At 36.7% G+C, this 14,826-nt stretch overlaps 2 protein-coding genes across 25 annotated transcripts in view; one reads left to right on the top strand and one right to left on the bottom strand.

Annotated features, from left to right (window-relative positions):
* LRRTM3 (leucine rich repeat transmembrane neuronal 3) overlaps positions 1-14,118 on the bottom strand; it is an 84,796-nt gene extending 70,678 nt beyond the window's left edge. For 2 of the 3 annotated variants that reach the window (XM_013173388.3, XM_048069470.2), the window contains exon 1: positions 11,794-13,383. In XM_013173388.3, the coding sequence (XP_013028842.1) occupies positions 11,794-13,374 (1,581 nt within the window). In that variant the 5' untranslated portion in view covers positions 13,375-13,383. Of the gene's footprint in view, positions 1-11,793; positions 13,384-13,645 lie in introns of those variants that run through there. The other variant, XM_013173397.3, reaches the window with a different exon arrangement.
* CTNNA3 (catenin alpha 3) overlaps positions 1-14,826 on the top strand; it is a 488,378-nt gene that overhangs the window by 204,908 nt on the left and 268,644 nt on the right. The window lies entirely within an intron of this gene.

The following is a 14,826-nucleotide window of genomic DNA, read 5'->3' on the forward strand; positions in this document are numbered from 1 at the left end:
TTTGCTTGTTACTTGATCAATGAGTCTTCTCTACTGGCAGAGGCAATTTAAAACTATTGTGAAAATTTCTCATAATGTTCTTTTGCTGAAAGTGTGCTTGCTGTTGGAGCTGACTTTGTAAACAAGGCTTTGCAGGGCTCTGCAGAACTTGGTAAACTAGAATTCAAGGGCATCTGGTACACCTGTCTTCTTGGATTGTCTTGGATTCTCTTTAATTCTGGGAGATAGGTAATCAAAAGAGAAGAGGACTCAAAACTAGAGGAAATAAAGTGTGTGGGAGAGTGAAATTTGAAAAATAAATCAAAATAATGATACATTTCCTTTTTATGAGAAGTAAACCTGCTCTTGGGGAGTCTCGCTGCTAGGAAATTCCCATAATAACCTCCTTTAAGGTTAAAAGCACATATAGAAAGTCTGGATCTACAACACGGACTAAGAATCATGAGTTCTAATGTTGCTAGATTGAAATGAAATTTTTAAGTTTATGAGGGGTATGCTCCTCTGGCTTTCATGTTAGAGACTGTGGTACTGCTGTAGTAGAACCCCTGTAGTTCACCCACAGTTTGTAAACCTCTTTCAACTGCTTTTCTGAACTGATTTCAACAGAGGATTGTCCACGGTAATACTAAAAAATCATGAGCCTGGGTATGTTGTATAGTCTGCCATTAGTGTTTTATAGTACTTATTGAAAAATTAAAATGCTGGACAGCCTAAAATGCCATTTTGACAGTTTCCTCTGTCCTGCATAAGGCCTTATTACCCACGTAGCTTAAAAGACTGACTCTTCTATATTTTATTTCTAAGGTAGGTGAACTTTGTTACCAGTTTGGGGTAGCCATGTAGCCGGATGGCTAAGGAAAGATTTGGAAATAATTTTTCCAATGAGCTGCTGGGACTGTACAAAAAGTTATCAAACATCAATAGCAAATCTTGGCACCAAAGTTGTCTTAAAGTTTGAATCAACAGCAGATTGCAGTTGGTTAGCATGTCACACTGGCTATTCTGGGAGCCCTCGATCTTAGGGAAAAGGATCATCTCAGAGATTGTCAAGCCTCAAATTCAATATACACAGATAGTCACAAACAAGAATATTTTGGTATCTTTCTCTGCTGATATTTAGAGTGTTGACAAATGTGGCACAACTTCTTAAGTACATGAGCTTAGGTAGGATTAATGAGTACCAGTAATAAATTCTCACTATAGAGTCTGTACGTAGAAGTCTTTTCTTTTCATCATCTCATTAATGAGTTTGAGCCATTAACAGCTTAGAGTGCTGAATAAGGATTTACATTTAATTGAAGTCCTCTGCTCTTAGCTGACAAGATGCATTTTAAACACTTGATGGATGTAATTAGTGTGATGAGGCTTTAAAAGAAATTGTGTTTGTTAAGTTTATAATTTGCCATGTTGGTTTATACATGAAGCTAAAGCACACTTATCAGTAGTTCAGTGAGTTTGGAAAAATGTGTTTTATTATTATTGCTAATATATAGAAGTTTTAACATGTTGTTACAGCCCAAATGCATCATGGCTTTAGATTTGAGAATGCAGTTTATTATGTTATGATTGCCAATTAATTTATACTGCTACAAAGTACATTTTATTTCATGTCAGAACATACACTACAGTTATATACAAGCCTATATTCTTTTGGATAGCAAGGAATTGTGCATAATTGTTTAAGTTACTGTGCCTATTAAGCTTTCAAAAAAAAAAAAAAAAACCTCCGTGAATACTGCTGGACTTCAGTACCCACAAATTAAGGGCAACTGCCTGCCACTCAAGGTACTCAAGGTCACTATTTCCCTTGTCATTTCCTTCTGTTCAGTCTGATAGGCAACAGCTTCTCACTTCAATATTTTAAGATTTGTTCTAAAGTTATATGCAGAAATTAAACCAAAAGAAAAAAAGAAGAAAAACATGCAAGAATGTTGAGATGCCATGGTGGTTGGTTTCCTTAAGTTGTAAAACAAATACTGTCTGTAAGTTCAAACTCTCAATGAGAGTTTTAATGGCAACTGCATGCAGATTGCCTCACAGAGTTTATTGCTTCCCTTGTGGGAAACAGTTTATTTTCAATGTCTTTTTTTTTTTTAAATTAGGAAAATGTAAAGATTTAATACAGAATCATAGAATGGTTTGGGTTGGAAGGGACCTTAAAGCCCATCCAGTTCGAACCCCCCTGCCCTGGGCAGGGACACCTCCCAGCAGTACAGGCCTTGAACACCCCCAGGGATGGGGCCTCACCACCCTCTGCATGATGAATTTCTTCCTGATATCTCATCTAAATTTCTTCCTTTTTTGGTTAAAAACCATTACCCCTTGTCCTATCACAACACCCCCTAACAAAGAGTCCCTCCCCAGCTTTCCTGTAGGCCCCTTTTAGGCACTGGAAGGCCACTCTAAAGTCTCCTGGGGCCTTCTCTTGTCCAGGTTGATCAACCCCAACTCCCTCAGCCTGTCTTCATTGGAGACGTGCTCCAGCCCTCTGAGCATCTTTGTAGCCAGAATTCTCATTTACAGTGTTGTTTTTTTTTCCCTATATTCTGTCATTGTGACATACGTATTGCCAGTGTCAATGGGGATGAACAGAAATATATGGTCCAGCATCATTGATGTTGAAGGAAATCTGTTCTTCAATGAAAGACAAGTTACTGGCTAGGAGTTGGAAGTGTTATAGAGCTTTTGAGCTCATATAACAATAGTGCTAATTTCTGCTGCTGTCCCACATATGTACCAGTAGTGCAGCTTGGAAACTGTTGTTAAGGATTAGTGAAATAAGGGAAAACTAATCATTTAGTCCTAAAAGTACAGAAACTATTTGGGTGCAAGTGGCTCTAGGAAAAGTTCTCACTGAAGGGTTTCTGTCACTGTCATGATCCTTTGTTGGAAGGTGGATAGTTAGTATATTACACTCTGAGTCACAGGTGTAACATGAAATGAAATGCATTTCTGAATTGGAAATTACTTGTATATGTAATGCATATGTATTCCGGGTAGTACAGTTTGTTTCAGGAGAAGCTGGCTGATATGAGGCAATGTAGAATGAAGCCTGCACTGTTCTGAGGATATGACTCACATTACAGATGGCTAGGAGGCTAATACTGTGATATGAAAGTGTTATATTACAAAGAAAAGTGTACTGCTAACAAAACTCTGATGTGCTGGAATGATTGTTTGATGTTACTATTTTTTGAAGAGGAAAAGATGATCCTTTTCTTAAATTTCAGCTAAATATTTTTATATAAAATATAAATATTTTTATATAAGATTACTGTGATTGTTAGTAGTGAGGAATGTGGGGAGTAAACTCATCTGGTTAAAAAATAGACTCTCTGTATAGCTGTTTTTTATACTGAACCATAGGTAATTATTTTTCAGAAGTCAGTTAATTTTAACTGGGTGGCAGGAATTAGTGGCAGCCTCTTTTATAGTAGGTAAGAAGACAATGTTGCGATATATACCATGTTTTTAATATGCATCCCACCCAATGTTAATAAGATATATCTGCCACCATCTGCACAACATTCTGATACAACTGCTTGCTTTCATTGGCAAACAAGGTTCCTGGAAGGTAATAGTTGAGACTAGCTTCATGAAGCTGAGTCAGAGCACTTTGTATAGCTTACAGCCTTTAAATTTCAGTCTGGGGGGGAGGAGAGAGGAAGTAGCATTTTATCAAAAAGGTTAAGTGTTCAACTGTTGCAAGAAGTGAAGATGTGAGTGGCACCTGGGTGTTTAAATTCCCATTTGCAGATTTGAAAATCTTTCCTGTAGTCTGTTTTAAAACAAACAAGATAATCCATAGGAAACTGAAAAATCAGTAACAAAGCATCAATTAAGGTGATGAAGTCTAAAGTTTTTTTTTGTGTGTGTGTGTGTGACTCCAGTATTCATTTTGTAAACTGCATTCCCCTTTTTTATTCCTTTAATATCTGTGGCTTTTGCACAGCTTAACGCAAACCAAAGAAGTTTCTGCATAATTGGAGAAATAAATAAATAAAAAAATATGCAACATGAAACAATGTGTGTGCTAGAATATACATTATAAAATCTGTATTTTGGAATAAGGAATCCAATTATGATGGTTGTATCTTCAGTGGCTCAGAGATTGTATGACTAATGCATTATTATTGCTTATTATCTACATTCTAGCAAAACACATGTTCAGTCTTCATGTTTCCTTCATCTACAGCTACTTGTAATCTTGAGGGCAATGAAGGGAAGAATTACAAAGGCAATTAGGGTGCCCAGCTTCCATTGGAGATCTTGTTTGTACCTTTGAACGTTTTTATGTGTATTTTCTCCCCTGAGTTACAGCTGAACCAGCAGAAGGGGCTGGTAATTTCATTACATGATTTTGAAGTTGATTTGTGAGTTTTACAGCCTTTAAGGAAGTGGAAAACATAGTGCCTAATTTAAAATCTGAACCATGAGTTCTACAACACCAGTTATTATAGATACTAGTTAAAGAACTGTTATCCAAACATGCAGTGAGTCCCTGACCTTAAAAGGCACATGTAAGACCCAACAACACAACCCATGTTTTATCAGGAAGCACAGAATAAATGCTAGGGGAATAAACTGAGCTAGAGTAATGCATGTAACCAGCAAGCAGTATCATTATTGTTGCTAGACTCGTTACAAAATAGTCATACAGGAAACAACAAAATATTAAGATGAAACGTATTTTGGTTATTTCTGTATGAACTGAGTCCCACAGTTTCATGAAAAGGTGTTTTACATAATAAGAAGGCAGTTTTTCTCTCTTGTTAAATTAGGTGTGAAACAGGAGTTACTGAGAAGTTTTTTGTTTGATTTTTTCAAGATGCTAAGATAGTAGCATTTTTTAAAAACAAAAAAGTGCTTAAAATACTTTAAGAAATACGTAAACACTGTTTTGTTTTTAACATTCCAATTCCCATTACCTTAGAACATGTTAGTTTGTCTTTCAAAACTGCTTGCTTGACTTCTGGAAAAGCTCAGTGATCTTCCCTGACTTTTTACTGGCACTGTTAAGGCATTTACAGTCCTCTTCCTGATTCTTTCAATTTCCACCTATCAGTATAATTATGCACATGAATTGTAGTGCCCATAAAAATGCAAAGTATTCATATAGTTAGTATATCACATTATGGGATATAGCACAGGTATAATATATGACAGCTATAGAAGGTACTGCTGGATATCAAGTGAGAATAACTATAATAAAGGCTGACTTCATGATGACAACTCTTGCAGGCTGCTGCCAATATCAGGGTTGTTTGTTTGTTTTCCAGCATTAAGCAATTAAGTTCCTTAGAGACCAAGCTAGTTAAATGTTTTGTTAGTTTGAAGAAGAAGAAAAGAATTTGCATGCAGAATTGGGCAGATATTTTTTGCAATGGTGTAGTAAAGCAATAAACCTTGTAATGTATTTATGTCTTTGTTTGGAGTGTAAGTAAATGAGTAATTAGGATGTTTCAGTTTCCTATATGTTTATATTAATAAAGTCAGTGCTACCACAAAACATTTTGAGAATTTGCAAGGTTAAATTGTAATTATGAAGTCCTACATGATCTTAATGCTACCACTAATGTTGAAGTAATAGAAACGTAACATTCAATTAAGAGTGCAAGGTGTGACATATGGTCAATGTATTAGTCACACAGAAACATAGGAAGTGACTGTTTTAGGGAGTAAGAAGACGTATTTGAGGGCTTTTTGGAGAACTCTTTTTGAGATAGATTTCTAGTCATTCAGTTTCATCTTGACAAGCCAGTTTGTGTGAAACTAAGACACTGTAAGAAAGAATTAAAGATTGTTTTCTTAAAAAGTCTGCTTGATTTCAGTAATAAATAATTTTAAAATTGTTTTTTTTCTTTTTCACGTGAACATAAAATACTTCCTGTAATAAAGTCAGTGAATTTCATCGATGTGTTTAGAAAGAAAAGCCTAATAAAGGAATAGGGGTTAACTACCCTTTAGTCCCTTCTTAGTAAAGCAGTACTCATTCTTACATTTGAATGCTAATGCTATAACCATGATGCTCTAATATTAAGAGCAAGACAAAAATTTTAGGTAGATGTGATCTTTTTGATGGGCTGGTCATATAAAACATATTACCTCTCTTTGAAAATCTTTGTTCATTATTATTTTTACAAGGCTTGCACTAGTTCTAAATTTGACATAATTTCTCTGGTAGGTAAAACATTGGCCATCAACTCCCACCTATCTATCCTTGATTGTCTTGAATATACTCCTTTTTATTAATTTACAACCTTGATAATCTGTTCATAGCTCCTGAACACTGCCATTTAAAAATATATACATATTATTTTTTATTTATTTTTTGCACCCTATTGTGTTCCATTCACCATTATGACAAGAATTAGTTTGGCTGTAGCCCTGAGGATCCCATCAAAATCCTGTATTGTACCACTGTGATAGCACCAATTTTAGAAAGCCTAGTTAAGAAGAAAATCGAGGCTGGATATCACTGACTGACAGGTGACCTCCATGCACACCTGCGTACACGAAGTTACAAATGCAACTGTATTTCATCCAGTGCAGAGTGAAATGAGTTCTTGTGCATCCCCTTAAGGAAACTCAATCTACAGTAGCTGTAATCCTGATTTCATTGATTTGTATCCTTCACTGTAATTTAAAATACTGCTGGTGGCATAGACATAGTGTAAGGCCTAAAGTAGTTGCTGCAAACGATACCAGCAGGTTGCTGCATCCAACCTCTGCCCAAGAAAATATGCTGTGTACTCATGTCGGTGGTAAGTTTCCCATTATTTGGTTTTATTACTGCTTCTGGATTTGATCTTTCATAATTTCTTATGTTTTCTGTACACTGTGTGTTGATGTTACTGTAACTTGTAAAAAGGGGGTAGGTGCCCTTCCTTTTGAAGTCTAATGATACCTTTCTCATTGTAAAAATACACGTTATAATCTGCCAATGAAGGAAGTTGAAGTAGTTGCTTGTAGTCTGAGTTTATTTTTATTATGTCTTAATGTCACTTAGTGGTGTTTTATAAGTAATGACTTCTAAATGAGTGGCCACAAATTTATTACAGCACCTGTCCTTCCTGCCTAATGCTTCTTGCCTTTTAATGATAGTGTATCCTTACACGCTGGATAGACTATTTCTTGCTAGCATTCATCTGCTCTTATTTTCCCCGTCATTCACTACATTCAGGATGACTCCCATACATAAAGAAGAAATTAAAATACAATTGAATATTTAGTATGCTGAAAGGATTAGCTGCTGCTATCTCGTTATACAGAAGAATGCAAAGAAGGTAAACACATCTGTATGCAAGAGATACCTGTGATTAAGCTAACTACCCACTGGATGTCACTATTGTTCCACAGAAATTCATCTAAGAGAATATTTATCTAGAGTTGAGTGGCTGCCTGCAAAGACCTTCAGCTTGCAGTAAACTGAGAATTTCTAATTGTGTTTGCAGGAATATTGTACGTTTATGTTCATTTTTGCAATTGAATTTTATGTCAAGGTTTGCTAGTTCATAAAAAAAAAAATAAAAAAAATTGCCAAACACTGAGCCATGATGACTGTGTAAGTGCAGATAGTGAGTAATGAAAACCTACCAGCCAGTAGAGATGCTTGCATTCATTATATTCAAGCCACTTGTTCTCATTATTATTCTCCTACTCTGCAATTGCTGGAGGTAATCTCAACACAGTGAATGAACATTACCAGTCTGCTTGAATTTGCCTAGTACATCAGTTATTTTCTTTTCCAAAAATGTGCATTCTATATCGTTTAGTATCCTGAAATATCACTGGTATATTTTAAGAGCTAGTGAATAGCATCTTGGGCTTTTAATTGAGAAGTGAAGTAGTCCACTGGCTAGGAGGATATCTTTGGGAAAGAGACTGGATTATCTTCCAAGTACTCAATAAGTGTGTAATCTCGAGCATATTACCCAAAATGTCTCTTGTTGTTTCCTTTGCAATCTTTTGCCTGTCTTCTCAACATCCCTTGTATAAACATTTAGCATAAGAGGTTGTTGCCAGGTGCTTATGGAATAGCTACCAGAGGATGTCCTGACATCTTACCAGATTTTTGGGGTGGTATCATAAAACGAAACAACCTTGTTTAGTGATTCCACCCAACGTTTGTCTTGTCACTGTTTAAACAACTATTGACTGCTTTACCAATAAAAAGGAAATGCATTTTGTCTGTGGCTTGAAATACCTTGGTCTTCAAATGGTAGCCCCAGAACACAAAATATGACTCAGGAAAAGGGTTAGAAGTTGCTTTTTAAAAAAAAAATCAACAGAAAAAAAAAAAAAAAAAGCTTCTAAATACATTCTTGCTTTCCTAAACTTGGAATATATGGACAGCATCAGGTCCATTAAAGAACAGGTGAGTTGTTGAGAAGCATTCAGTCACATCTCCTTCCTCAAATTGGTGCCTGAAATACTTGAAGAAGTAGAGCTTTAAAAGCCATCATAGCTTTTGCACATCCTCTGAGGATTGCTTTGCATCAACCCATTAAGGCTTTAACAGTTCCGTGAGAGAATGGCATCAAAATATCCCCAAACCAAGATGGAGTGGGACACTAGGTACCTGCTATCCAAACTGGAGAGAAGCAAATGAGAAATTTCTTCTCTGGAATCACTTTACCACTTCATTTGTATTCAGGAAGAGGGCAGCCTTTCACAGGGACTGGAAGTTCCTCAGCTAAAATGAGGTTGTTTCCTACAAGATGATTTTAATTTGTGATTCTGGTGGCCTAGCCACTAAAAACAAGTCACTTCTGTAGTGTTTAGTTTGATGGCGGTGAGATTAAGGTTAGTTTAGTTTGTGTTGTCTTTGTGCAGATCAAAGCATGTGTTTCGTAGTATGTTTTAACATGTCATGAAGCTGGTTAAAAATGTTTTTTAAGCCATAGCCACTAGAGTGGGATTTAACAACTCAGTTCTCAGGCCTCAGGCTGTGCAAGAAGGTCCAATTAGTTATACTGGGCATTTTATTTTGTGTAATAAGACAGCAGTTTCATTATCAATGGCAATAGCAGCAATTACATGTTTATCTGTGTTTGGTATATAGTTGGAAGTACATGAAAAGTGAAGTCTGTTGTATCTTTGGTGATAAATGACTTACTTGATATGAGCATGTCTGTGCTAGAATATAAACGTGCTGGATTTTCCATGTTATTTTTGTTACCCATCTATGATTTATGACATGCTGGCTTTATTTGCTTTTTCACTCCCGTAGTTAAATATTTTTGAAGGGAGTTAGTGATAATTTTACAGGTATTAATTTCTGTAGGATTGATTTTTTTCTGAGTATTGAGATGGAACAAGGCGTTAAAGAGACACAGAAGGGAGCATATAAAGTCAGACTCAGTTATTTATGACTCATTCACAATCACAATCCATTAAGAAGTTTTAGAAATGTATTGATTATCCTTAAATAACAGATTTTTTTAAATTAATCATATGAAATCATTTTCAGAATGTAGTTAGCACTCTCCAAACAAAAGAATAGCAGGATTTTCTTTTACATATACAAATGTGTGTATGTGTGTGTGTATATATATATATATGTGCACACATACGTATTTTCATATATATATGTTGGGGGGCAATTTTTTTATTTTTTTTTTGGTAGTACCTGATATTAGTCATCATTGCAGACACTGAAGCCTATAGAAGTAAAGAGATGGTTCTTACCACTAAGTTTACAGCGAAGTATAGTCCTTCAGCACAGGGATAACCAAGACCTGCTGGTAGAAAACTGAATCCTGTAACAGCTAAGATAATTTAATTTATATTGACTTTTAGTAGCAACTTTTAAACTACAATTAAGCTTAAAAGTCATAGCCTGCTCAGTGCTGCTAAAATGTCTTAAGCATTTCCATTATTAATAATTGGTGGGGATCCTATTTGTATTGAATAAAGTGGGGTCTCAGTGTTGCAGGATTCAGGGTAGTCTCAAGCTCCTGCTCTTGGTTATTTTCTCACTTCAGTCCTTGAAAATGAGAATGGTTTCACTATATGAAAAAAACAAACCCCAACAACAACAAAAAACCCTTCAAGTATATTGATTCTTTTTAAGAGATGCTTTATAGCTTTGTTTTTATCATATCTAGCATATCTCAAGGTGATTGGCTGTGATTATTACTTTTCTAGTAAAAATATAGGAGAACATCCTGCTAAGGTTTTGCTTTTTTTAGTCTGCTGCAATGAAACTGCTTTGTAGAAACACTCCCTCCCAAGTGATTGAAGACGTGCAGTTTACTAAACCAAATCAAGTTACAAAATAGACATAATTACATTACTGACTCTACTTCTATATGGGTGCTGCTGAATTATTTCAAGAATGGAAAAAAAAAAAAACACCTTCCTGTTCAAAAGATCATCAAAATATATAGGATGCATGATTTTTTTTTTCTAGATATGGGGGAATGTTATATTCTAATGCAATAAACATAATTAGATGACTTTGGGAGAGGGAAGGCAGGGAGTAGCCAGGTTCCAAATCTGAATTTTGTCCAGAACCACTGATGAATGACTTCACATTCAAAATGAATATCTGAATTCTTGTAATGTTAACAGGGTATTGCTAAGAGAGAAACATAATTTGTTACTGATTCTTTTAAAGATTTTTGGATGCAATCTTCTTAGATCAGTGAGCAACCAATTTTCTCTGAAAGCTCTTTTGCAGCTGTTGTGTTTCTAAAATGTACACTGTTTTCCTTTATACATAATGAAGCTTTATTTAGTTATTAGAGAGACAGTGTACAAAATGCATCACAAAACCCTAAAAGCCCAGCCCAGCAAATAGAAAGAAATAGAAGAAAATGACAGATTTCATTGTTTCCTCAGCTACATTAATGTCTTTGACAGTCTTGAAAAGAGAATTTCTAATGAGCACTTGAACAAATGTGTGCAGGAAGTGGTCTTGCTTTTGCTACTGCACATTTGAGTTCCTCTAATTGCATCAATAAGGAATTTCTGCTCCTCATTTAATGAATGCCTTTTGACTACTTTCTGAAAGGCAACTGGATATAAGGGATAAACACTGGCACCTTTTGTATGAAGTCGCATAAACAGGTTACCGTTACTAGTTATCAGCCTTAGAAAAACTATTATAATGCAGTAGAGTAAAGCCCACATTTTTTTATCTCAATATTTTTATTAGGCTCAGGTTTCTCACTACTTTGCTTTTGGTGTGATAACTCAAGTCCTAAGACAGTGCTTTAGCTCATCCCTGGCTTTTTATTATATCTTGTGCTGGGCAGAAATCAGGCATTCTTTCAGAGCTGTTCCTGCACCATCTCTTGCCTCAGAGAAGTCAGAATTCCTATGATACTACAGTACCTGGGTCTTTAATTTGGTTTTGGTTCAAAAAGTGAGTTTCAGAGCATGGGCTAGGGTTAGTTTGGGGGAAGGGAGCTGGGTTTGATTTTTTTTCTTTATTGTCATTTTTCTCCCTAAACACGAGGCACACTCACTGCAGGTGCAGTGGATTAGTTATGAAAGAAGTTTTCTATTTAAAAAACAAGCAAGACTTTAATGAAATCAGGAGAGGGTTTGTACAATAGGTATTGTATTAAACCAGAGCTCAGGCTTCACATTGATTGCGGTATTTAAATTTCAATGAGTTGATTATGTATGAGAGTAAAATGACCAGTATTATGAATGTACAAAAAAGTGACATGGAAGAGCTGTGCCAGAAAAGTGAGAAAAATGTTCCCTTTATAGTCCCTAGAGTTCAATAAAGCACCACTATTTCCCAGCTTTTAAAAGCTCTTTTATCACAATGGTTCATACCTCGCATTCCCTGGAGCCTGATTTGTTATACGTGCAGGGTCCTGCTCCATTCAGCAGCATCTCACTGGTTTCAGTGTTGGTAGGTTTGTAATCTACATAAAATTCCTGTGTGCTTGGAGTCATTTGCTTCAGTGACTGTCTTTTCTTTTTCCTGTGCCTTCGCATGAGAGAGCGCTGCTGCAGCTGCTTCATACTGGCTGGGTAACGCTTCCATGACACGTATATTACCAGCAGGATCACAAGCACAGACAAGAAAAGGGCCACGCTCCCTGCAATGATTTTGTGGAAGGAGATGTGTTCTGTGTCATGCTCAGGTTCGGAGCTTGATTCAGTGGCTCCAATAGTTGGGGGTAGGGGGGGCTTGCTGTCATGTTTAGGCCTGGTGAGTTTTGGTTTAAACGTTGGCTTTGGGAGAGCTCGTGCTAGTTCAAACCTTTCCGTGGTACTTTTGCCACAGATGCTGTAGTTTTTCACTGCGTCAACAACATTCACCCCCTGCAGTTCTTTGGGGCTGGCACAAATAATTGTATTTTCCCTCAGCCCTTTAAAACTTTTAAGCCAGTTTACCAGAGAGCAAATGTTTCTGCTGCATTCCCATATATTCCCAGCAAGGCTGATGTCATTGAGGGATATCCAAGAGTCCAAAATTTCTTGACCAATAAATGTGAGCTTGTTTGAATCCAGGTTGAGGCGCTGTAAATTGGGCACACACTGAAAAACACTAGGTCCACTGAAAGCTTCTATTTCATTGCCAGATAAATCAAGTCTTTGTAATGAGCTCCAGGTCCAGGACATAGTTTGTCCTATCACACTGATTTTATTCCACTGTAAATAAAGGTTTTGAAGGCTGACTAGCCTTGGAAAAAGTGCCAGGTTGAGCTTAGAAAATTGATTGTGCTCCAGATGAAGCTCTTTCAGTCTGATCATGCCTGCAAAGACATTTCTTGCTAAACTTCGGATGCGATTATAACCCAGGTCCAACAGTTCAAGGTTCCTACAATCTTGAAATATTCGAACAGGGATGGTTCTTAGGGAATTGGACCGCAAATGTAAACTCAGCAGCTTCCTTAAGCCCCTGAACTGTTCAGATCCCAGAGACTGCAGCTGATTGTATGACAGATCCAAATTCCGGAGATTTGTCACAGGTCTGAAGGTATTATTAAGAAAATAGGAGATTCTGTTGGAACTCAAGATTAACTCTTTTAGTCTGCGTATTCCATTGAAAGCATTTTCGTCAATATTGCTGATGTGGTTATGGTCTAAATAGAGCCAGGTGAGTTGATTAAGACCTTTAAATTGATTGTATTTTAGTTTTTGGAGGCTGTTATATCGAAGGGACAAACCTAAACAACCAGCAGATATACTTGAGGGAATCTCCTGCAATTTCTGAGATTCACAATATACCATTTTGCCTTCACACCTACAGCCCTTAGGGCATCCTCGTTCAGCAGAAGAAAGCATTGTCAGTAATACAGTAGGGGCTATTACCAGAGCTACAGCTGATCCGCTCAGTAGCCTAATTACATTGAAACCTGGAAATAAAAACAACTTAGAAAAGTTATCCCCCCACACATCAGTCATTTCTTTCAATCATGCTAAAATCTTTATTTCAACAATCATTTAAAAATCCCTAGCTTGACTCAACTACTTTTCACATTGTTTTCTTTACTCAGATTTTCTTAAAGAATGCCTTAATAAATACTGAAAAACAGTTGGGTAAAAGGTGTAATCCCTAAGCAATTTAACTGTAATCACAAATCACATCAAGGTAAGTCTATGGTAAGTCTAGTAAAGCAGAGGCTATGCAGTGGCTATGAATTGTATATTAAAAAAAATAACATGAAAAACATACCCATCCTTTGTGTTGTTCAAAGGTCGTCCTTAGGTCTTTTGTTTTTTGCTTAGTGTGCCACAAGCATGGCAGCCCCTGTCAGCTGCACTGTAGTGAGTCAGGGCTCGCTGACACCCAGGAAGAAAAATTGGACCCCTTGGGAGATGGACCGATTTTGGAACATTATTCTTTGCCAGCCATGCAGAACACTCCAAGAATAAATCAATCCCAACACAGCATTCGCAGCAAAATGTCAAATTCTTCCTAGGTAATAGGATCTTCATGGATATTACGTTTTTGCATCTTTATAGTTAGGAACCTGGCTTTTAAATTTTCTCTTTATAGGAAAGCATGTTAGATTCTTCCAAGCACCGTTTAGCTATTTGAATTCACACATCTGTATTCCATAGCACAGCAGTTCCCTTACTTAGTACCCGATCCGGCTAGGAAGCTGCTTTGTAGCAAAGAAGGTGGAATAAGCCCGTACAATGAACAAGCTCTGCTCACTTCTGCGTACTGTCATTCTGAAAGCTCCGTCTGACTGTTGCTTTGGTTTCAGTGAATGCAGTCTTATGTAAAGCTGCCCCCAGTGGTGAAGAATATTATGGGCATGTGCAGAAATGTCTTCCTTTTATCTTGCAAATGAGTAAGCTCTGCTGGGAAAAGAGTGATTGTTCTGAGTGACTAATAAGAGCAGACTGGTCAGCTTCATTGTAAACTAGCGAGGTGTGCTGAAATATCCAAATCCTCTTAGTCTCTTTTGCTGCATGTGAAAGCTGTTTTGCATCCTTGAACTTAATAGCTCTATATGCACTGCTGAGACTTTTGTCTGAAGGGCTAGCATGACATTTGTAGGACATAGATACAAATTTTCAGTCTTAAGGGTTGGTTTTTTTCCCCTCTTTGCATTAGATATGCTCACATGACCTTTTTGCAATAACTCACTTTTTTTTTTTTAAGTATCAGTTCCTCAGTGTGTTTCTTACCAAGCATTTCAGTGGGAACACTATATTTTACAACATGAAAAATGTTTTAGAGCTGACATTTTGCCTTTTTGCTTTTTTCTCTTCTGTTAAAAGGCATAATGCTAGGAGGTTAGAAGAGACTATTGTGTTCATTTATTTCCCAACTTGCTGTCACGTTGTTCCACAACACTGAACGTTTCAAACACAGGCTTCCATAATCCTTACAATATAGGGACT

This window comes from Anser cygnoides, chromosome 7, assembly GCF_040182565.1.
Source record: "Anser cygnoides isolate HZ-2024a breed goose chromosome 7, Taihu_goose_T2T_genome, whole genome shotgun sequence".
In the NCBI taxonomy this organism is placed as follows: domain Eukaryota; kingdom Metazoa; phylum Chordata; class Aves; order Anseriformes; family Anatidae; genus Anser; species Anser cygnoides.